The sequence below is a fragment of the Camelus bactrianus genome, chromosome 13 (assembly GCF_048773025.1).
Source record: "Camelus bactrianus isolate YW-2024 breed Bactrian camel chromosome 13, ASM4877302v1, whole genome shotgun sequence".
NCBI lineage: Eukaryota > Metazoa > Chordata > Mammalia > Artiodactyla > Camelidae > Camelus > Camelus bactrianus.
In genome coordinates, this window is record NC_133551.1 from 21,310,219 (window position 1) to 21,332,206 (window position 21,988).

Here is a 21,988-nt window from a genome sequence, read left to right on the forward strand (position 1 = left end):
CAGCAGCAAGTTTCCATAAAAGTCCTGGTGCGCAGCCTGTTCCCGCATTCCGGGCGGGCCCAGCGCCGGCTGCAGCTGTTCCAAAACACAAGGCCAGTTCCCCCAACCCCCCGCCTCCGCCGGAGCGCCCGGAGAGGGGTGGAGAGTCGAGGAGGAAGGCGGACGAGGGGGGCGGTGGCGGCCAACTTTCCGCCAGACCTGCCTGTCGCCCTGGGTCGGCTCGGGGTCCCTGAGCTTCCCCCTCCCCTCGGGTCTGCCTCCAGCCCCGGCGGGGTCCGAGGAAAGGAGGCTGCCTCGCCTGCGGGAAGCGAGAGATCCTGGAATGGGATGCATAAAGAGGCTGCAGCTGCCTCCCCCTTCCCACAGCCGGTCTGCGCCGGGCCCACCTCTCAGCCACTCTACAGGTCCCGGTTTCTAAGGAGCCGAACCACTACCTTCATCCAAACCGTTGACTCTTGGCCAACTTCACGTTTATTGCTAAGAGCAGAGGACAGCCGACGGGAGACCGCTTCATCCGTCTGTTGCTCTCGTTTACTTGGTTCTGGTTAAACTCGAAAGAGGGCCGTTGTAGAGAAAAGAGGAGGATAGAGAGGAGAAAAGGAGGTGGGGAAGGAGGAGACATTTTTTAAAAAAATATTTATATAATCTTCCAATTTTCCTTAATTGAAGGCAAATCATCTCTGGTCTTTCTAAACCTACATTAAGGCATCTTGCGAATACAACCTGGGCCACCTGCCTGTCAATTAGACCCATCAGACAACCTATATTAAAACCTGAAATACTCATCCAAAGGGGACATTTTCCTGGTCGGGGAGGATCTTCAGTTGTTCACTGCATGCCTAAGATAAATACAAATTTAATTAATGAATAAGTGAATTAGCAAAATTGAGCTACCACCCACACAGATAAACCAGGGACAACCACCTTCAACTTCCAGCCCTGGGTGGACAGTGGTGCTCAGGTTGTATTTTCAGAGATGTTGGAAGGCCTTCTGGTCTTAACCATGTAACCTTCCTTCTCCACCCCATCCCCATGCACTATCTACTCAGGATGGCAATTCTTTTAAGAGGTAAAAGTCCTTCATTCTTCAAAGTTCTAGATTGGTAATTAAAACAGCTGTTTCAGCTTCTCTAATACAGATAGTGATGGATGGCCTGGATGATCTGGCTCACTCCCTTGCTCCCTTCAATACCATCACCTTGACCTTCTTCAGTTTATGGGATTTTCCATGGTCATTCCGGCTGCAGGGACTTTGCACAAGCTGTCCCCTCCGCATAAAATTCTCTTTCCCCCAACTCTTCACCTAACTTCAACATATGCTTTTGCTGTCCACTTATGTGTTGCTTTCTCAGAGAAGCCTTCCTTTCACCCCAGTCTCTCTCGGTCCTACCTGTGATAAATTCTCATTCCACCCATTTCCTCCTTACATTTATCAATTTATAATTATACATTTATTCTTATGACTTAAAGAAGTGAGTAGAGGCTCTCTTAACTGATTTCTACTCGACAGTTTCGCCAGATACAACAAATATCTCCATTCTTCCTACTTAACTCTGAAAGTTACCCACAGCATGCAAAGCCTACTTCTGTCCTCAATTCATCATTCATTCATTCAACAAATATTCATTTCTAGACACTGAGTGCTATACAGCCATCACAAAACAAATAAAAAGCCCTGCCATCATGAGACATACGTTTGAGTAGAAGAGGGCGGACAATAAGCAAATAAATGAACTAGTAGTACTTAGTGATCAGCAGTATAGATAAACCAGAGCAGAAAAGTAGGAAATGCCGGAAATGGAGTGCGTGGCTATTGTGTTTTCAGGTAGAATTTAAAGTCTTATATGAGTAAAAGTCTTGAGGAAAGTGACGCAGTGAGCCATGGAAATATCTGGAGATGCATGCACATATGAGCTCTGGAAATTCCTGGGGCTGTGTGGGAGAAGAGTGGTACAGGAGGAGGTACAAAGGCCCCAAGAAGGTCCCTGTCTGACATGTTCTAGGAAGAGCAGGCAAAGGGGAAAGGAATATGAAGTGGACTGGGGCAGGAGGCAGACTGTGAGGAACCTTTTCGTACATTGTAAGGACTTTAGCTTTTACTCTTGAATATGATGGATGGCCGCTGGTGGATTCTGAACAAAGCAGGACATGATGTGACATATTTTTAACGTGTTCACTCTGGCTGTTTTGCTGCAAACGCACTAAATGAAGCAGGGAGACCAGTCAGGAGGCTTCCAAAATAATCAGGATGACAGGTTATGGGAGTTTGGGCCAAGGTGATAGCTCTGAAGTAGTGAGAAATGCTTAGCACATTTTTTTTTTATTAGTACACTTTTTTTTTAAAGTAGAACTGCTAGGATTCTGGTTACAGACTACATGTGAAATATGAGGAAAAGAAGTTTTTGGTCTGAGGAACTGGAAAATGGAGTTGTCATTCACTGGGATGAGAAAGTCTGGAGGGAGAAGGTTTGGGCAGGTGTGTTCAGGAGCTCCGTTTTAGACATACTAAATTTGAGAAGACTATGAGAAATCCACGAGTTGCCAATTTGTGCAAACATTCCTTGTGTATTTATCATGAATCAATTGTTCTCAAACTTGTACATCAGTTGTATGTTATTGAAATGACATAAACATTACAAAAAGGAAGAAATACAAAAGCAAAAATAGTTTTTAGAAAAGCTACACTGAATGCTTTGAAGAATTGATAAAGGCAAATAGCTTATAAAAATTACCACTAAGCTAGGTGTAGGGAAGACAAATGTGAAAGAGTGGGTAGAAAATTATGAAACCCTACAGGGATTTGGCACTCATTGCTTTTCATGTACATTTTTTCTCCTTTAAAAGTAAGGGAAATTGGAAATCCCAGATGACTGTTTAGAGGTATAGTTTATGCAAAAAAGATCTCAGAATACGGAGTAGATCCAGACTCCAAGTAGACCTTCACCCCACATTAAAAGATTGGCCAAAGAATGTGCATGAATTCATTTAAAATTAAAATGTCTATATTATCTATGTTCAATTTATTATGATTCCCTGTGTGATATCCAGCCACCAAGATGACCCCAAATGATCCCACCTCTTGGTATTTCTGCCCTTGCGTAATCTCCTCCCCATTGTGTCAAGGTTGGTCTGTGTGACCAAAAGAATATGGCACAAGTGATGGTATGTCCCTTTCAAGTCTAGGTTATAAAATATACTGTGTCTTTTGCCTTGATAGCTCTCAGATTGCTCACTTTGGGGGAAGCCAGCTGCCATGTTCTAAGTACTCAGGCAGCTCTGTTAGGAGGCCCATGTGGCAAGGACCTAAAGCCCCTGACAGAACCGTGTGACTGAGCAAATCTTGGAAGCAAATCTTACAGCCCGAGTCAAGCCTTTAGATGACTGCAGTCTCAGGAGAGACCCTAAGCCAGGACCCCCAGAGCCAGCCATTCTTAAATTCCCAATTCTCAGAAACTATCTGAGATGATGTGCATTGCTTCAAGCTGCTAAATTTGGGGATAGTTAGCAAAGATCACAAATGCACCTGCTTTAACCTACTTTTTTTTTTTTCATTATCCATCTACCACATTAAGCACTCAGTCCTTTTTAAAGTCCCGGGGCTGATTCTCTGAGAGAGGTTATTAAATAAAAGAATTAGCAAAGTTCTAGAAGTCTTAAATTTCAAGTGCTTTCTAATGTCAAAGTTCTTTATATTCAAGTATTACGGTGTTTTTCAAGCAGCAAATTACAAAAGTTCTGAAATGTCCTATATATAAGTATACTTTGTGAAAGGCTTTTGTGACACACATAGGGGACAGTTAAAAGCAAATCGCTGAGGTGGTATTTGATGTACCAGTTGCCTTGCTGTGGCTTTTAAGTAAAGAATAAAAAAGCATCATAGAAGGAAGTTTTGGTCTTTTTTTTTTTTTTTTTTCTGTACTGGAATTCAGTCCTTTCCTGCCCAAATGATAAAGGTTACTTAAGGGTTTTCACCATTCAAAGGTAGGAAAAAAAAACAAAAAAAGAACCTCAGCAGACAAAAGAGCCGTGCGGCCTGAACAAAGATGTCAGTAGCTTAAGGAGAGAGAGATTAAAGGAGAAGAAGTAGCAGGGTGAGGTATCAGAGCATACAGGGCACAGGAAGAAACGCTCCATAAAAACAGAAGTCAAAGCAGCAAAAGAACAGTGAGAAAGACAGTGGATAAACCAAGTGAGTCCACAAAGATTTCCAGCAAAGCCCTACAAAGAGTGTAACAATAGGACACTGAAATGCTTGCAGAGGAGTATTTTAAACACACATAAAAATTCAAAGAGATCTGTTTAAACTGCAAAATATTAAGTTCATGTAGCAGGGTCAAAGAGGATGGCAGATAACAAAGGAAACAGAAGATGAGACTGGGATGCAGGTCTGGTTACCCACTCCATCTCCAAGCCTGCTTCCTTGCTGGGAAAAGATTTAACTCATGTTTGTGTGGTCTGCTTATTGAGTATTATATTTAAGTTTATGTTTAATAGTTTTAAAATATAATCAGGTACATTTATCTATACTGTATATGTTTAATTCTTCGAAAATAAATCTCTTCAATGGAAATCCCAAATCAAGAATTTTTATACGCAGGGAAGCCCTTCCCGCTATCTGGTGTCTTCATCCCTCTCTGTGGCTCAGTGCATCTGAGCCCTCGCCAAGAAGTGGTGGGCAAGGGGTATGTCTGAACAGGGACAGATGCATGTACGTTGATGTGATACATCTGTACTGTGTTTGATGGAAGTTTCAACCAGAACACTTTAAATGATTGATGAAAACACAAGTATTTTGACTTTACTCATCACAAAACTGTTTTCTCTCCCAGTCAGTACAGAAAGAAAACATACACTTTTACACTTGGTTTCCAGGCCTCTGCAGTTGTCTGTGTTCTCCATGCAGATACATGTGGTCTTAAAGGAGACTGACAGCTCCTAGTGAGCAGGGTCTGACAGGACAAGTGTGACCTTGTAAGCGTTGTATAAAACAGGCAATCCAGCAGCAAGATGCACCATCACTCTTTTATTTGGCAGCAGTAGACATACATCCGGGTCACAGCGCTCACTCTGGCTAATGAGCCAGCGCTCTTCTCTTCTGCCACTGTAGTGTTTCACTTTCACAGAACAAGTGCAGTCTTTACATTTAGGAAACAGACACATCTACTGATACCAGCCAGGTAAAGCTAATACGTGGTTGTCCTCAAACTAAGCAAAACAATAACGTAACATAATCATTAGGAACAAAGAATGTATGTCCTCATTTCAGTTAATCAGAGATCAGACAAATTCTGGAGTCTCACATACAGAGATATTTCTAAATTTGATTAATCCAAGCAAAAAAAAAAAAGATTTTAATTCAGCCTAATTCTTATCACTTTGAAATGTATATTCCAAATAATTTCCTAATATACATTCACATTAAAATAAAAGCAAATTATGTTATGAACATAATTTAAATTTTTTGATTATGAAAAGTCACAGAGAAGTATATTAAATGTTACTTTGGCATTCCTATCTCACAGGTTTAAAGGAATGATAAACAAAAGAATTCTTTTTAATGCAAATAATCCCCCCTTAGGTAATCATTTAAATAGAACATCTAACATCTTAAGGCAAGAACAAGCTTGTAAATATTTTTTATAAAGTCAGTTAATTCAGCAAATTAGTAGAAACATAATAAATGGATGCAAATAAAAAATACTTCTTTATGACAGAGAGAAAGTTCTTTGGAGCTGACTATAACAGTACGAAAAACTTGCCTTTTTTAAAAAAACCCACTTTGACATTTAATAAACATACCATAAGCCTTCAAGAATCAATAACTAGGCTTTCAGTTTAACAAAAATGTAGAGAAACCAAAATAGAAAAAAAAAAATCACCAAATATAAATCACCTGAACACTTATCTTTCTCCTTCCAGAAAATAGGAGGAAAAAAAATCCATTTTCTCAGGACTAATTCAAGGCTCTCTTATAATTTATACAGGGAAGCAGATGGTAGGACTCATGGTAACAGTGGCAATTTTCTGATAATACTACCATGAAAGTGCTAAACAGGATTTTATCCTAAAAGGCCCTAGACTAGTTTAGTTCTTTTTTATTTTTTAAAACATTGCTTTAGCTGTTAAACCCATTTCAAGGCAAACTGAAATTGGTCCATATGCCTTAAGTACTCTTCTGTGCTCAGAAACATTTTTAAGAGAGGTTTCTTTAGAAAGGTCAAGTTTCTCCCCTTACAACAGAGAGGGATTTCTTTTCTGTACTTAATACCCTGCAAGTCTATTTGGTCACTCTTGTCTCTTGTCAAAGGCCACAAAGAAAGCATCTTACTAAAGCGCTGCTCCTGAACTGACCTGGAACTCCAGCACTGAATTCGACAAACCAACCTCTTAAATATGGGCAACTTTTTTTTTCAAGGTGAAGTGTAAAGGAGGAAAAAAACACCTTTTGGAAAGTCATTCATCTTATCTGATGAAATTCCCCAGGTTATTTCATAGTAGCAGCATTATTAAATAGTGCAATTCTTCAAAACAGACTTCAAACAATATCTTCCTCAAATAAAAGAAGTAATCAAATTTCCTTATAGGTTTGTTTATAAAACCACAGCCTAAAACATGAATTAAAACCGTCAGCCCCCCAACCAGGAAAATTAACGTAAGCAATAACTATCTTGCTTACACAATAAAGGGACGGGTGTGCGTGCACGTGTGGGTATGTGTGTGAATCATTCAAGGCCAGTGGCACCTCAACAAGAAGCTAAAATACAGGAAAAATTAAGAATTCTGAACAGCCAATTGTTAAATTAAGAATATAGGTAAGAAAAGTCAAGGAGCTATATAGTCAAAAAATATTAGAGCAATGTTTCATATTGTTCAATGCTGTAACCTATACATTACGGAACACAGTACGTGCAAACAGCACAAGGATTCTGAACCTCCTATTTTGTAACTAATATTACATAATATTACATACATAAACTTAAAACCTTAAAAGTTTATGCTTTTCCCCCACTTTTCATTTTCTATTCATTAATCAGAAACTAGGCACTTTAATCTAAAAATACATTTTAAAAAAATATATTTTAGATCCTTCTTGGTAACTCACTCCTAAAATGAAGAAAGCCTACTTTAGGAGCAAAATCAACAAATCCAATCCACTGATGATATACTGAGTCAGCCACTCTAAATAGTGGCATATGATTTAGACACAAAATTAATACAACTCTGAAAATATCTAATATACTCTGAAGAACCTTACTCGTGAATACCTCATTTATTCATCTATGTATCCTGAAGGACAGGAAATACACTTCCATACCATTAAAAATATTCTGTTCTATATTCAGGGCAGAAAAAACCTTCTTTAAGACCTCTGTAAGATTCAATGTATGAATATTTCTAAAATATGGGCATAATATGACAAATTCCCAGTGTGCTAAGTTCTCTGTGGAAATAATTAAAAGCCAGTTTTGTAGAAAGAGAAAGAAGAGATGATTTTACTGTATCAAGATTCATACCTTCAGTGGTTGGGAGATAGTTTCAAAACTACAATAACTGCCTGTCATAGTTAATAAATGTTCTATTTTTAATCATTATTTATTGAAGGGAAATGCTCTCATGTACACCAAGATAAAAGAAAAAGTCTTCAGTCTAACTTATAGGATCAACAGTAATGTATTTTGGGAACTGCAGTAAATCTAATATAAACTTGTAAACTTCTCAGTGGCAATTCATTTAAATGTTTTATAACGATAGCCGTTACGGTGTCTTTGATTCAAATACTTAAGCACATGCACAAGCAGTAACGTCAGCAGCACGTGTTCATCGCCACTACTGCCTGACCGTGATTAAACAATGAATGACATCACAAGTAAAACTACGTCTCCAGGCAAAGTTACGTTTGTTGACACTACGCGCAATATATTCTTGCATGTGTCGGCCACGAAAGTCTTGACTAAAGTATCTATCTTTACGGTACAAAGCACAAAAACAAAGCTTTTGAGAGTGAAACTGGACATTTCAGACAGCTTCAAGACGACAAATCCATTAATTCCCAAGTACTGGTTTCAATTCAAGCAATATTTCTGTAAAATATACAACATTTCACAACGATTATTACCTAAAGATTATAAAAAGACACTTTGGATACACTACACAGGGATTCAATGACAGAACTTCTGTGTAAGTACAGTACAGTCACTCATCCTTTACTAGATTTTTTTTTTCCCTCCCTGAGTCCAGATCGACCAATTCTGTGTCACATATGTAACAAAATCAATAGTTACCTTGAGATATTTCATAGCACACTCAAATTGTCTGACTTTTACGGTACTTATTGTACTTTGGCTTCCAGCAGGCCACTGGACATAACATGACCATGAGTACTTAGACAACTACTCGTGTGCCTCAGGGCATCGGCTCCAAGGTAGGCCATTAGGAGTTCGGTGCGGCGGATCAGTAAGTGCATGAGGTCTTCAGTCAAAGTCTCTATACTGGAATAGCGCACCTTCTCGAAATCAAAAATGTCTTTGAGGAAGAAAAGAACTTGATTCTGGAAAAGGAACACAAAAACAAATTGGCACTTATTAGATCAAAATTACATGAAATCTAAATAGTTACCAATACTGTAGCAGACACTGAATTAGGAGTCGGAAGGCCTGCGTTCCACCGCTCATTTTATATCTCACTGGATAAGGAACCCTGAACAAGTTAAATCTTTTTGGGTCCCATTTTCTTTTTCTATAAAATAAGGGATAACACTACTTGTCATTTTACTTCTCAGGGCTGACGTAACTGATGTAAAACCGATGTAACGATCAAAAAAAAAAATTATCCCCCTCTCCAGTCTCACTCCACTGATTGCTGCAGCAAAAGAGGCGACCAAGAACAATCACGAAAACTACATCACCCCAGCCTCACTGTGCCAAGCCTTCTGTGAAATAAATGCTCATTTCGGAAATTCCAACCCCTGATGCCCTCTCTTCCTTGTCGTGCTCCTCCCATTTTCTGGTCTAGTGCTCTCAAGGCTTTGGTCTTTGAACACCATGTGTCCAGCATTGAAGAGAACTGCAACTGAATAATCAGATGATGGCCATTTAAAAATAAGGAATTTGCTCCCAATTTGTGGATATAAGGATGATTTATAATTAAGGGTTTATATGAATAAACCCTTGAACTCCTTTTTCTATATAGCAGAATCCCTCTCCCCAATCAATTCTTGACTATGTAAATTTTTGGCTTTATAATATTTTCAATTTGCAATCAGTTGAGATTTCTTTAGTGCTTGCTCTTTGGTTACAAAACTTCCAAACACCTTATTGCACTGAAAATTGAAACATCTTGAGAAATGCCATGGAAACTGATAATCTGCCAAGGACATGAAATGGCTCTTCTTCCTGGACCATGACTGTGGTACAACTGATCCTGATACGGGAGAGAGACCCACCACAATTTTCTTTGTGTGTGCTTCTTGCAGCTCTTTGGGAGGATCTTGACCCAGTAGTGTTCCCTATGCTATTTCTTGTGAAATGGTCTTGGCTATGTAGTAGCTTTTGATTCCGTAAATCCCCTAGGCTGCTGCCCCCATCCTGTCCTTATTTAGAACATTAAAAAGTTTCCTAGGGCACATGCTAGGTGAGAGCAGCATGAGAAGTCAGGGAAGAAAATTTAGCTGCTTTTAAAATAAGGCTGGACATCAGCACCTGTCCAGCTATACCTACGTGATGTTTCAAGAAATCAGCCTCTTTTGGGGGGAGGGTATAGCTCAAGTGTAGAGCACATGCTTAGCATGCATGAGGTCCTGGGTTCAATCCCCAGTACCTCCTCTAAAAATAAATAAACCTAATTACCCCCTCCCCTCAAAAAAATTTAAATAATACAATAATAATAAGAAATCAGCCTTTTTTCCATCTTGTATAAGGAGCTGAAAGACTAATTCAGATCTTCTGATGGCCTGAATCTTTGGGTCAAAGGGAAAGATCTCCAAATCTGAGACTATGTGTTAATTTTTAGATGGATTTGTTAGCCTGAGATGACACTGCCAGCTTTGAGGGGACCCTGTTTTTATGATGCATGGCCAAGCTCTCTGCAAATGGAAATGCTTGCACTAGGTGCTGGGGATGTTTGCTACCTCCTTCTATCTTTGTGGTTTTGGTCCTCCCACTGTGGTAAGACCCCTGGCCATCATTGTGGCTTGTCATGTCAGCCCAGTGTCTACCTTGTCATGCTCTGAGGTACCATTGCCTCTGCAGCACAAGTTTTATTTCCTTCAATAAAAGAAGTTGAAAATATTTTACTTGAAAAAAAAAAAAAGCCTGTAAACACTGAAGCACTATGTAAATGTAAGGGGCTATTATTATTCCTTTCCCAGTAACTGAAGTTTTCAGTGTTTCCTCTGAGCACTGGTACTAGTTTGAGACAAAAGAGTAAATGATTTCCAAAAACTACAACTTATAAATTTCAAATGTATATTTTTCTGTACCAAAAAAACCCCTTATGATACATGAAAAATAAAAATAATTTCAGGTTTCAACTCAGTAGAAGATTGTGAAGGAAATGTCATTCTGGTAACCTAATACTTATGCTGAAACTCATTTTATGCAAGCTGTATACTACTAAGTATTAAGTCTCACGCCGGTATGCCGTGATGGAAAAACAAAAAGTAATTCCAAAGAACAAGAAACAGGAATATTTCATTTGTATCCTACAGAAACCAACTGTCAAGAATCACTAAGAAGGCATACTTCACAGATTTCACTGGGTTTTATATCTGGAAGAGTACTGGCAATCATGCTGTCTAGTCCCCTCACTTTATAGATGAAGAAAAGGAGAATACAGCATGATTTGCCCGCAGTCAGACTGCTCAACAATGGTAGCCTTAATTCCCAGTCAAACTCTCCCACTAAACACACACCTTACGTTTGGGAGGTCAAGTAAATTTATCAAAAATTAGTGAGTTTTAAATGACAATAAAATAAACATTTCCTAAAGTGCTACATTAACAGCACATAAACAAAACAATTTAATTTTTAAATGAAGGACATAGTGAAACATCCAAACTTGCAAACACCAAAAACTTCCAAATTCGGGGGGGAGGGCATAGCTCAAGTGGTAGAGGGCAAGCTTAGCATGCACGAGGTCCTGAGTTCAATCCCCAGCACCTCCCTCTAATTAATAAATAAATAAGTAAACCTAATTACCCCCACGAAAAAACTTTCAAATTCATCTTTGATTATGTTTACTTTTATTTGCTCCTTGAAACTCAGCCTAAACTCAAGACTATTAAATACTGAGATTTTTCTTGGCAGTGTGCCAGGCAGAAACTTCTGCAGCATGCTACAATTTGTGTTTTGATAAACTTAAGCTGCTGACACTGAGATTCAGTTTTAAACTCCCATGTTATTTCTCACAACTAGGATTTTATCATTCATATTACCTTGAACCAGAACTTATTTCCAAATTGCCACATATGTGATAGAGACAGATATTATTTGTTTTATAATTTCACAAGTGTCCAGGCATGATGAACTGTCTACAGCAGCTTGTGTTATTCTGTAACACATTTGAGAACACAGACCACTGCAGAAGGAAGACACAAGGCGGAGGGACTTGTTCAATTTTCTCCAGGATAAAGCATCAAGTCGATATAATACTGTTCTACTAGCATGGGTGACTTTTATAACTTTACCTTTAAATAACATTCTTTTTTCTGCAAAAGCAAAAACAGAATAAAACCTTATCTATTTTTTAGTTTAGAAAAGAGAAATGATTAAATGACTGAACATACCTTAAAGAAGCAACATAAATCATAGAGAGAATTTCTAGGACCCAAAAAGCCCCAGGCTAGGACAGGGCTGATGTGCTCACAGATGGCATAAAAATGGGCAAAAAATCCATCCGGGATCTGTTGGGACATAAAGGAGAATAGAGTTATTTTTATCTTCTTGCATTCGCTTTCTTATTGATCATATGACCAGCTCCTTTTGAGGACAGACCAAGGGTTGATGATAAGCCAGCCTAATAAGAAAGTTAATAGACTTACAAGTAACTTTTAGAGTCACAGAATGCTTTGTGTAAATTTCATATCCTAGCCAACACTTTCAATGTACTGAAAACATTATTTCTTCAAGGCATTTTCAACTCATGAAATACTTCATAAAAAAGCAAGCACATAAGTGCTATAATCAAGCAATAACAAGAATGCTACAATGTTCCTTAGCAGTATAATTTTTAGGATTAATGAGACTACCACGGTTTCAGCTAGCTTAGTAGAATTTAAGAAATTCTACTCAATCACTTAATTAGATTATCTGAAAAAGACTAAAATGAATTTTAAATGATTAAGCACAAAAATACACTTGCTAGAATCCTAACTTTTAGTTAAGGAACCAGATGTTACTGAAGCATTTAATTATATAATTGCCCCTTCTTGTGAAAGAGTAATACATACAGTTATGATTTAGAAAACTCGTAGCTTATTAATAACTTTCTTAATTCCCCTTGTTAAATAGCATTCTGAGGGGCCTGTCGTATACTGTCTACTGGGGATAAGTGCGCCTTAAGATTCTGACTCTCGGAGGGGTTATTTTCTATTTTACAAGCTCCAAGACATCTTCTAAACCTCAATTAAAACATACATTATGGGGGAGAGGGGATAGCTCAGGGGTAGAGCACATGCTTAGCATGCATGAGGTCCTGGGTTCAATCCCCAGTCTCTCCATTAAAAACAAATAAATAAAAACCTAATTATCTACCCCCCCAAAACAAAATGCCTACAAGTCTGTTCCTTAGCCCTAAACCACTTGTTCCCTAGTGTTTGTCCAATGTCAGAGTTTCTAATCATCATCTGAGGAGCTTGTTTATTTATTTATTTTACTGAAGTACAGCCAGTTTACAATGTTGTGTCAGTTTTCTGGTGTACAGTATAATGTTTCAATCATACATGTACATACACATACTCCTTTTCATATTCTTTTCCATTATAAGTTACTACAAGATATTGAATATAGTTCCCTGTGCTATACAGCAGAAACTTTCGTTTATCTATTTTACATATAGTAATTAGTATCTGTAAATCCCAAACTCCCAATTTATCCCTTCCCACCCTCTTCCCTTGGTAACCATAAGTTTCTTTTCTATGTCTGTGAGTGTGTTTCTGTTTTGTAAATAAGTTCATTTGTATCATTTATTTAGATTCTTGGGGAGCTTGTTTAAAACACAGGGCCCTTGGAATCATTTTTTAATACAATTTTTAAAGGTTCCATTCCATTTACAGTTATTACAAATATTGGCTATATTCCCTGTGTTGTACAATATATTTTTGTGTAACATCTTTTAAACAAGAATTATTCAAATATATGGCCTTCAGAATTATATTTTATATATTATATAACAATTATATAACAAGCACCTTCTGCAGATGCTGTGAGGACTATGCTGGGGAAACACTGCACTGGGCAATACTATCTCGAAGTAATAAGGATAAGACTTAGAAATATGGATATGATAACATACTATAGGTCAGTGGGCAAAAAATAATAACAACATTTGCATAATACACTATGCCAAGCACAGTTCTAAGCATCTTATGTTTAATCCTCTAAAAACCCCATGAGGTAGGTATTATGCTCTTTTTTAGAGATGAGGAAACTAAAGCATAGAGAGGTTAAGGAACTTGCCCAAGGGCATGGGTGGTACGTGGCATTTGAAATCAGACAGTCTCACTCCAGAGTCCATGCCCCGTACCATAGGAGTGCACGGTGAGAGCAGGGTGCAGTGGGTGAGATGGGCCGGAGGGTCTGGAGCTTGGGGGCAGGACACAAACTCTGAGATGTTTTTTGATAGGTGCTTGCAGTTGAATAAAGCAGCTAAGGTGGGAGGGTATAGCTCAAATGGTAGAGCGTACGCCTAGCATGAATGAGGTCCTGGGTTCAGTTCCCAGTACCTCCAGTAAAAAAAAAAAAAAAAAAAAAAAAAAAATCTAATAATGAATAAAGCAGCTATAAGAATCAAATCATCATTTTTCAGTTGGGTTACATGAAGTGGAATCCACTATATTAAACAATTTTTTAATCTTAAAATATCATTAAATTAAAAAAAGAAGAACACCTCTACTAGAGCTGGTTCCAACTGCAGCCCACTTCCCTGTAGCAGGGAGCAGCAGAGCTCCCATGCACGCTCAGTACTTGTTACACTGAACTCTATAAAATGTCAAGAAGAGGGAGAAGGACTTCAAAACCAAGAAGCCAAGCTGGTCCCAAGCAGGTCACTCATCTAGCTCAAGGCTGTGTGCTTGTGGGCTGTGTCTCCACCTGAGAACGGAATCGGATGTTTCTTTGACAGGAGCCTCAAATTACTATACAAGGACGCCCAACACATAATGAATTTTACCTTCATCTGTTGCCTTTTCTGTTTCAACACTGACCAGCAACTTGAAGCCACAGCCTAAATGTATACAGAAGAGAAAAAGCAAGATTTAAATTTATTAACTATATAAACTTTCCATTTAGAAAAGAGCGACTTTTATTAGAAAGGCAACATTTAAAGGTCTAAAATGTGTAAGACATTAACTACTAAAAAGAACTAGTCTATGTTCCTTCTGTTGTTTGTAAGCATTAATGAAAAGGTGTTTATAAATTTTAAAATTAAATACAAAACCATTAGAAGAAAAAGGCTGAACTCTGGTGCCAAGAACTTGGTGATTATAGTTCAAACAATATTTTTCTTCAATAACAGTCCTGCTGGAAATAGTTGTGAGTAGACCCAATATTTTCACTCAAATTAAGAAACAGAACCATAATGACAGGGACAAAAACACCCAAGTAGATTCTGAAGAAACCTGACCCTACTCTAGCAGGACCCAACTTTGATCAGGTCACTTTCCCAAATCAGTTACAGAAATGGAGAACATGTACCTTTTATGGTTAAAACATACTTTGAGGGAGAAGTGGATTTATTAAAAATGCTTCAAAGTACAATAGCAGGAATTTCCAAAGTAACTGTGAAATAGCAAACCAAAACACTTTTTAAAAAGGCATTCAAACTTCATAATGAATCTCACCTACTCTGAGGTACACACTTAAGCCCAACAACAACAGACGTTAGAGATCTGAACGTGAAACACAACAGAAACTGAAAACATTCAAAATACAGAATATCGTTTACACCTGTTTTATTTTCGTACATGCCCCTATTTTTTTCTGCCCTAATTTTTGGTAGTATTTGGGAATAAGAATCTATTATTTTCCTCCAAAAATAAATATATTTCTTTTCATTGAAACTGCTATATTGCAGTGTAGTCACAGAGCCATTTCAGTTACAGACAGTTTTTGGTTAGGCCTGAACTGGTATAAAGCCTGAGGGTTTTCTTCTGAAGAAATACTGGGTCCTCAGGGTGAAGGCAGGGACTGACAGAAGAGCCAAAAGGCAAATTTCATCTGAAGATGTTACATATCATACACATCTGATCGCAGTATCAAAGAATGAGCTCAGTTTCCACTCAGGTCATTCTATGGACCATATATATATATGTCTTATTTATCTTTCCAATTCTGACTATTTCTCATCAAATTTAAATGGTTGAGAAAGGTAAACCACCACTTACGGTTTCTTTGAAGGAGGAGTTTAGCCAGCGATTATTTACTACATTCTGTATGGATGTGGGTGGGTTTTCTAAATCTTCAAAGGAATCCATCAATATAAAATCCAGAACAACATCATAAAAATTGAGATTTTTCACCTGCATTAAATTATGAGTTAAAACAGAGATTAATACTACATAGAGCTGAAATAAAGTCTGAGGTAAGGCTTCATACATTATAAGAGCAGGGTGTTTTCAGTGGAATCAGATTGTATCTCCGACCAAAAAAGAGGAAGGGAAGAGGCAACTATGGAAACAACACACCACCAGAAGCTACAATTCACATGACGGCTGCTCCTTCCCAGATGCCATCAGGTGAAGTGAACCTCTCCCCCAACTCCATCCTGGGAGTCCTCTGTTCGTGCTTTCATTACGGTATCCACAACGCTCACTGTTCGCTGTCACTTAGTTACTGGTCTATCTGCCTGTCTTCCCCACCACATCACGACCCTCTCGCCCTTCCATTCATTCACGCATTGGCGTAGTCCAGTACCGCATTCATGCATGCTGTGCTGGACGACATGCTGTACCGGGTGCTCAGGCTTCCCCAGTACGCAGACTAGATGCTTAGAGTTTATTGGGGAAAATAGACAGCAATAAATAATCCCACAAATACACAATTACAAACTGTGATAAGCACAGTAAAAGCAAGAGTACAGGGTATCGTGAGAGTTTATAATAGAGCTTCCAATCTAGACTGAATGTCAGTGGGGGCGTTCTTCAGGGAGTGAGGCACGCCAGGTACAAGAAATACGTCGTCAGAGCCTGTAAGGTAAAAAAGAACACAGTGGCGTTGAACCAAAGGTCACTGGAAGTGTGCTGGAGCTCTCTGCAGCAGGGAGCAGGGCCAGCAGCTGGAGACAGGGAGGAAGGGCCCGCTCCTGCAGAGTTTATGGCCCACGTTAATGCTTTTGGATTTTATCCTCACTGTAGTGACGGGGGGTAGTGGTGGTGGGGGGGATGGACGATCAGATCTGTTTTATTTTATGTTTTCTTCTGGTTTTAATGAGGTACAGCTGACATACAGCACTGTATAAGCTTAAGGTGTACAACATCAAGATCTGATTTACAAACATGAAATGATCACCACAGTAAGTTCAGTGAACATCATTTCATATCGATACAACATTAAAGAACTAGAAAAAACCTTTTTCCTTGTGACGAGAACTCAGAATTTACTCTCTTAACAACTTTCATGATAGCATACAGCAGAGTTAACCACCTTTACCATGTTCTACATTGCATCTCTAGTATTTACTTACCTTGTAAGTGGGCGTTTATACTTCATGCCCTCTTTCATCTGATCCCCCCCCCTCTGGTAGCCACGAATCTGATTTCTTTTTCTATGAATTTGTTTGTTTTTGAAGTGTAATTGACATACAACACTATGTTAGTTCCTGGTATACAACATAGCAAGCCCATATTTCCATACACTTCAAAATCATTAACGTGAGAAGTCTAGTTGCCATCTGTCACCATATAAAGACACTAATTATTGACTATATTCCCCACACTGTATATTATACATTTATTTTATTTATTTTGTAAGTGAAAGTCTATACCTCTTAATCCCCCTCACCTATTCTCCTCCCTCACCCCCCTCACCTCTGGCAACCACCTGTCTGTTCTCTGTGTTTACGACACTGTTTTTGTTTAGTTATGTTTGTTCATTTGTTTTGTTTTTTAGATTCTATACATAAGTGAAATTACACAGTAGTTGTCTTTCTCTGATTTATTTCACTTAGCATAATACCCTCTAGGTCCATCAATGTTGTCACAAATGGCCAGATTTCATTCTTTTTTATGGCTGAGTAATATTCAGATTTGTGCTTTTTAAAGACCGTTTGGCAGGGATATGGCATAGAGAGCAGGAAGGGGGAATGCAGGCGGGCAGCGGTGGCAAGGAATCAGGGATGCAAACCCCCTGAGGCAGTCCAGGGAGAGACAACAGTTACTCAGACTACGTTGGGGCTGGCACGAATAAAGAAAAAACTGAGAGATATTTAGGAGTTAAATTAACAGAACTTGGGGATGAATATGATAAGGTGGGCGAGGACCAGGAAGGTGTAAAGGATGAGTCCCAGGTTTCTGGCCTGCACAATGGAGCAGGTGCTGCTTCCTTCACCGACTGAGTGTACACCAGAGAAGGAAAGATTATGCCTCTGTTTCCATATCTACTGTCTTCTCTGTCTAGAAAGACTTTCAGCCCCTTGCAAACTCATTCTTTAAACTTCCGTTAAGACAAAATATCCCAGGCTCATCATGTACCTCCCCTCTCCCAGTGTGAAATCAGCCATTTTCCCAAGGAGCCCTAGTTCCTCCAGTGGAGAGTGGTACTCAGAAGCCAAGATCTGTGTGCGAGAATCATTTCTTTTGAGGTGTTGCTGCTCCCAGACCCTCTCAGTGAATAGAGCCAGGAAATATATGTATGTCTACGTATATACAAACTTGTATTTATTTCTGTATCATCTATCCAGCTATCCATCTACCGTATGATACTGTCAACTATGAATTCACACTGACAGCTTCAATTCCAATCCCAGCTTTTTATACCTCCCTCACCTGACAGTGAAAAACCTGGCGCTGATTATTCTCAACATACTTGGTTATTGTTTGACCCTGTGTATGGAGCCAATCCCCCAGCCCCACTGAGGTGCTGCTGTCCTGTTTGAAACCAGCTGTGCACAGGCTGCCACTACCGCCCTGCTAGGGCCTGTTCATTGACTTGTGGACGGAAGACAGGAGGGAGGGAAGGAATGAAGGGCTTCTTAAAAAAACATTATTTTCAACTATTGCCCCAATGTATAAAGACTGTGGTTGCTCTGACTGTGTCATAATGACCACCACACAATTGGTTCCACTGTCATTTAACAAGGACAAGGAAACAGTGGCCTCAAATTACATAAATATCGTGTGTAAATAACTAAGGGGAATAAATACTATAAAAATTTGAACTTACTCCTCTAGCAGCAAGTTCCATTTCAGTACTATCCCAGTGATCAGTCTGCTCTAAAAAATAGATCATTTCATCAAAAACATCTTCAAACTTCTTCGGATTCTGCAGAAGAAAACACACTTTAACCCTAAACGCAACTTTAAAACAAGGCTCAATACTACAAAGTAAATAAGCTACTCTTCAAGTAAGTTTATTAGATCTTCATTCTGGAGGTAACTGAACCAAAACACATTCTCAGTGTATGCCACATTCATTTGGTTTCATATTTTGTTGATCCAACTTCTGAAGAAGCCAAGACTAAGAACGTAAGTAAAACGTTTCATAAGCAAAATATATATGCCTGTGTAGGTCAGTCCTTAGGGTGAACAGATACTATGTGATGCTTTTGATGTAGTTCTACTCCTTTTGGAAGAATTCTAGTTCAAATCAGTGGGTTTATCTGCCTTGGGAAGGCCAAGAAAGCAACATAAGAATTACACTGGGAATTGCAAATGGTTAATATCACCCTACATTTATTTTGCACTTAAAAACAAATTGCTTTCCCATTTATCATATATTGAATCACTATAAGAACTCTTTGAAATAAGATACCATAAACGTAATTCCATTATACAAATGAGAGAACTGAGGTTGAAAGGTTGGGTCTGAAAATCAGGTGTTCAAATGGCTCAATGGCCTGTTTAGTTTTGTTTTTTCTCATCGTCTGGACACACCCTGCACAAAGGAAAGTGGTTCCTTACAGTCTTTATCAAGTTCTTGCCATTGCTTCTACTTCATTCATTCCCATGAAGATGAGTAAGAGTAAGAGGCAGCTCGCTCACTTTGTATTTCCCTATTTCTTAGATCTGCACTATTTCCTGGAACTTTTTTACTGAACAGGATTGAGGCAGGTAAGAGAAGAGGTTATTAGAAATAATAATAGTGGTGGCTGTAGTAGCAGATCTGATGATAATTCTCACCATGACATTCACAGATTTCATAGCAAATTTGGAATCTTTTTTTTTTTTAATTTTTAATTTTATTTCATTTTCTTCCCCCCTTAATGGAGTCACTGGGGATTGAACCCAGGACCTCATACAAGCCAAGCACATGCTCTATCACTGAGCTATACCCCCCAGCCCCAGGAATAATTTATCAACTTGATCAAAACAGCATGAACTTTATACCTAGAAAATAAATCAACCCAAGTAGAAATCAATGGTCTTCGGGTTATTTATTTGCTTATTTATTTATTTATTTATTTGTGGGGAGTTATTTATTTATTTAATCTTTTAAAAAATTTTAATATATGAGCCTTCGCAACTACCTACAAAACATTCTCTCCTATTAAAAGTGTAATGTATTTTAATCTTCAGTTCAACTGAAACAACAGTAAAAAAACTTGCCAACAAAACAAGTTTACCTTTCGTGCTCTCACAATTAATGCTGATAAAATTTTCCTTCCACTTTCAGCAAGGAATATCCTGTTGGCTGTTTCTGAAAGAATTACCTGAAAAAATATCCATCCGCAAACAAAGAAAAAAAGAGACTGGTAATTAATTTGAATGGACAGTTGACGTTACAGCACATCTATGCATAAATAACCCTAATACAGTCAACGTATTGTATGTGGCACTATTTCAGCAAGAAAACCACAGAAAAAGTCCAAATTTACTAAAATAAAGAGTTCTTGAACCTATATTAATAAGAGAGTAAAGGGAGATAAATCTGAACTTAACAATATTAGAAAATCCAAAATAAACATTATATAGCTTCAAAACATAGAAAAATAAAGATAATTTTATTGTTAAATGACCCTATTTCATTTTAGGAAACCAATGATTTCACAACTGACTCAAATGAAAAATGTTAGAACACATACTAATTTATAAGAAAGAAGACTTCTATTTTAAGCAGCCATTTGAACACACACATCTCTAGCATCAAAACGTCCTGTTTGGCAGAATGTGGCAGACCTGGGAAGTCATAGGAGAAGACAATGACAAATGAAGACAAATGAAGGGAGAAAGCAGGCAGGAAAAATTAACTTGGAAGACTTTTTATTTGCCATTAGGAATAAGGATAATAGAAAGTAGAGAGCTGCTCTGCTTATATGCAGCTGGACTCTACAGCATGAGGGTGGGGATGAGTGGCTGGGTGAAGTCACTTAATGTAAAAAAAAAAAATACCTGAAAAGCCTGTCGAATACAGTGAAGTTTGGCAAGAAAATCACTGTCTCCTAGGCACTCCAACATTTCAGTTCTAAGTAATAAACGGGAAACAACTGTTAAACTGCATTCAGGATCAAGCAAGCCTACTACATATTTGGGCTCAGGACCTTCATAAAAAACACATGTCTTTTCAATACTGATAAAATATGTAAAAAAAAATTTTTGAGCCTAAAAACGTATTTCCCCTTTTTTCATAAACATTTTAAATAAATATCAGACCAACAAAGCAATAGTACCTTAATCCTTTTCATAAAGACAAACATGGTACCTAAGCACTCTTGAGTAAATTTTTCCTTCTTCAACTAAATGCATGGCTTCCTCGTAAAAAGGGCAGTGGCAAAGAGACTCCAGACTGTAGGTATGCCGCACTTCTCTGTGTTCTGCAAGCTAAGAATACAGTGGGTTAAAACAGACTACACTGATATAAGGAGAAAAACTAAAAGACAGAAAATAGGATCTTGCTAATATTACTATCTGGCTAATATACTCACTTTGATTAAACTGTGAAAGTAATTCAGTAAGATTTTATGGCTTATAAGATCTGAGTTCATTTTATTTCACTTTATTTTGTTGTTAAAAAAAAAAGAGTAAAACTTCATTAACAAGCTTAATTCATTTTGGATCCAACTACTTCAATTCACAGGATGCATGGAAAAGCAGTATCTTACAGTTCACCAACAAAAATAACTGTCTATCTTTTTTATTACAGCTACCCTAGTAGATGTGAAGTTGCTTAAATTTCTCTAACAACTAATAATGCTGAACATCTTTCATTTCCTTATTGGCCCTTGTATATCTTCTTTGAAAAAATATATATTCAAATCCTTGGCTCACTTTTAATTGGTTTATTTGTCCATGTATTGTTGGGTTGTAGGAGTTCTTTATATAGCCTGGATATAGGACCTTTATCAGATACATGATGTACAAATATTTTCTCCCATCCAGTCTTTTTACTTTTTTGCTGGTATCCTCTGAAGCACAAAAGTTTCTACTTTTGATAAATGACAATTACTCATTTTCCTCTTTTGTCTGTCTTAACTTTTTGTTTTATGCAGAACATCAAGGTCAGCCAGAGGTGAGAGGTTAGGGACTTCTAAGGTCTTTCCTAGACAGGTATAATAACCCTGCACATGCTTGTGGCTCTTCTAGATTCCCAAGAATATCCTGGAGCTTTTCCAAGCTCCCTAT

At 38.1% G+C, this 21,988-nt stretch overlaps 1 protein-coding gene across 3 annotated transcripts in view; it reads right to left on the bottom strand.

The window, feature by feature from the left end:
- Positions 1-5,008: 5,008 nt before the first annotated feature.
- The window catches only part of MIGA1 (mitoguardin 1), a 74,598-nt gene continuing 57,618 nt past the window's right edge, over positions 5,009-21,988 (bottom strand). For all 3 annotated transcript variants that reach the window (XM_010963372.3, XM_074376189.1, XM_074376188.1), the window contains exons 9-16: positions 21,069-21,187; positions 20,759-20,831; positions 19,993-20,079; positions 18,594-18,692; positions 15,599-15,733; positions 14,386-14,439; positions 11,783-11,899; positions 5,009-8,548 (exon numbers count right to left, since the gene is read on the bottom strand). In XM_010963372.3, coding sequence (XP_010961674.1) covers positions 8,330-8,548; positions 11,783-11,899; positions 14,386-14,439; positions 15,599-15,733; positions 18,594-18,692; positions 19,993-20,079; positions 20,759-20,831; positions 21,069-21,187 — 903 coding nt within the window. In that variant the 3' untranslated portion in view covers positions 5,009-8,329. The remainder of the gene's footprint in view (positions 8,549-11,782; positions 11,900-14,385; positions 14,440-15,598; positions 15,734-18,593; positions 18,693-19,992; positions 20,080-20,758; positions 20,832-21,068; positions 21,188-21,988) is intronic.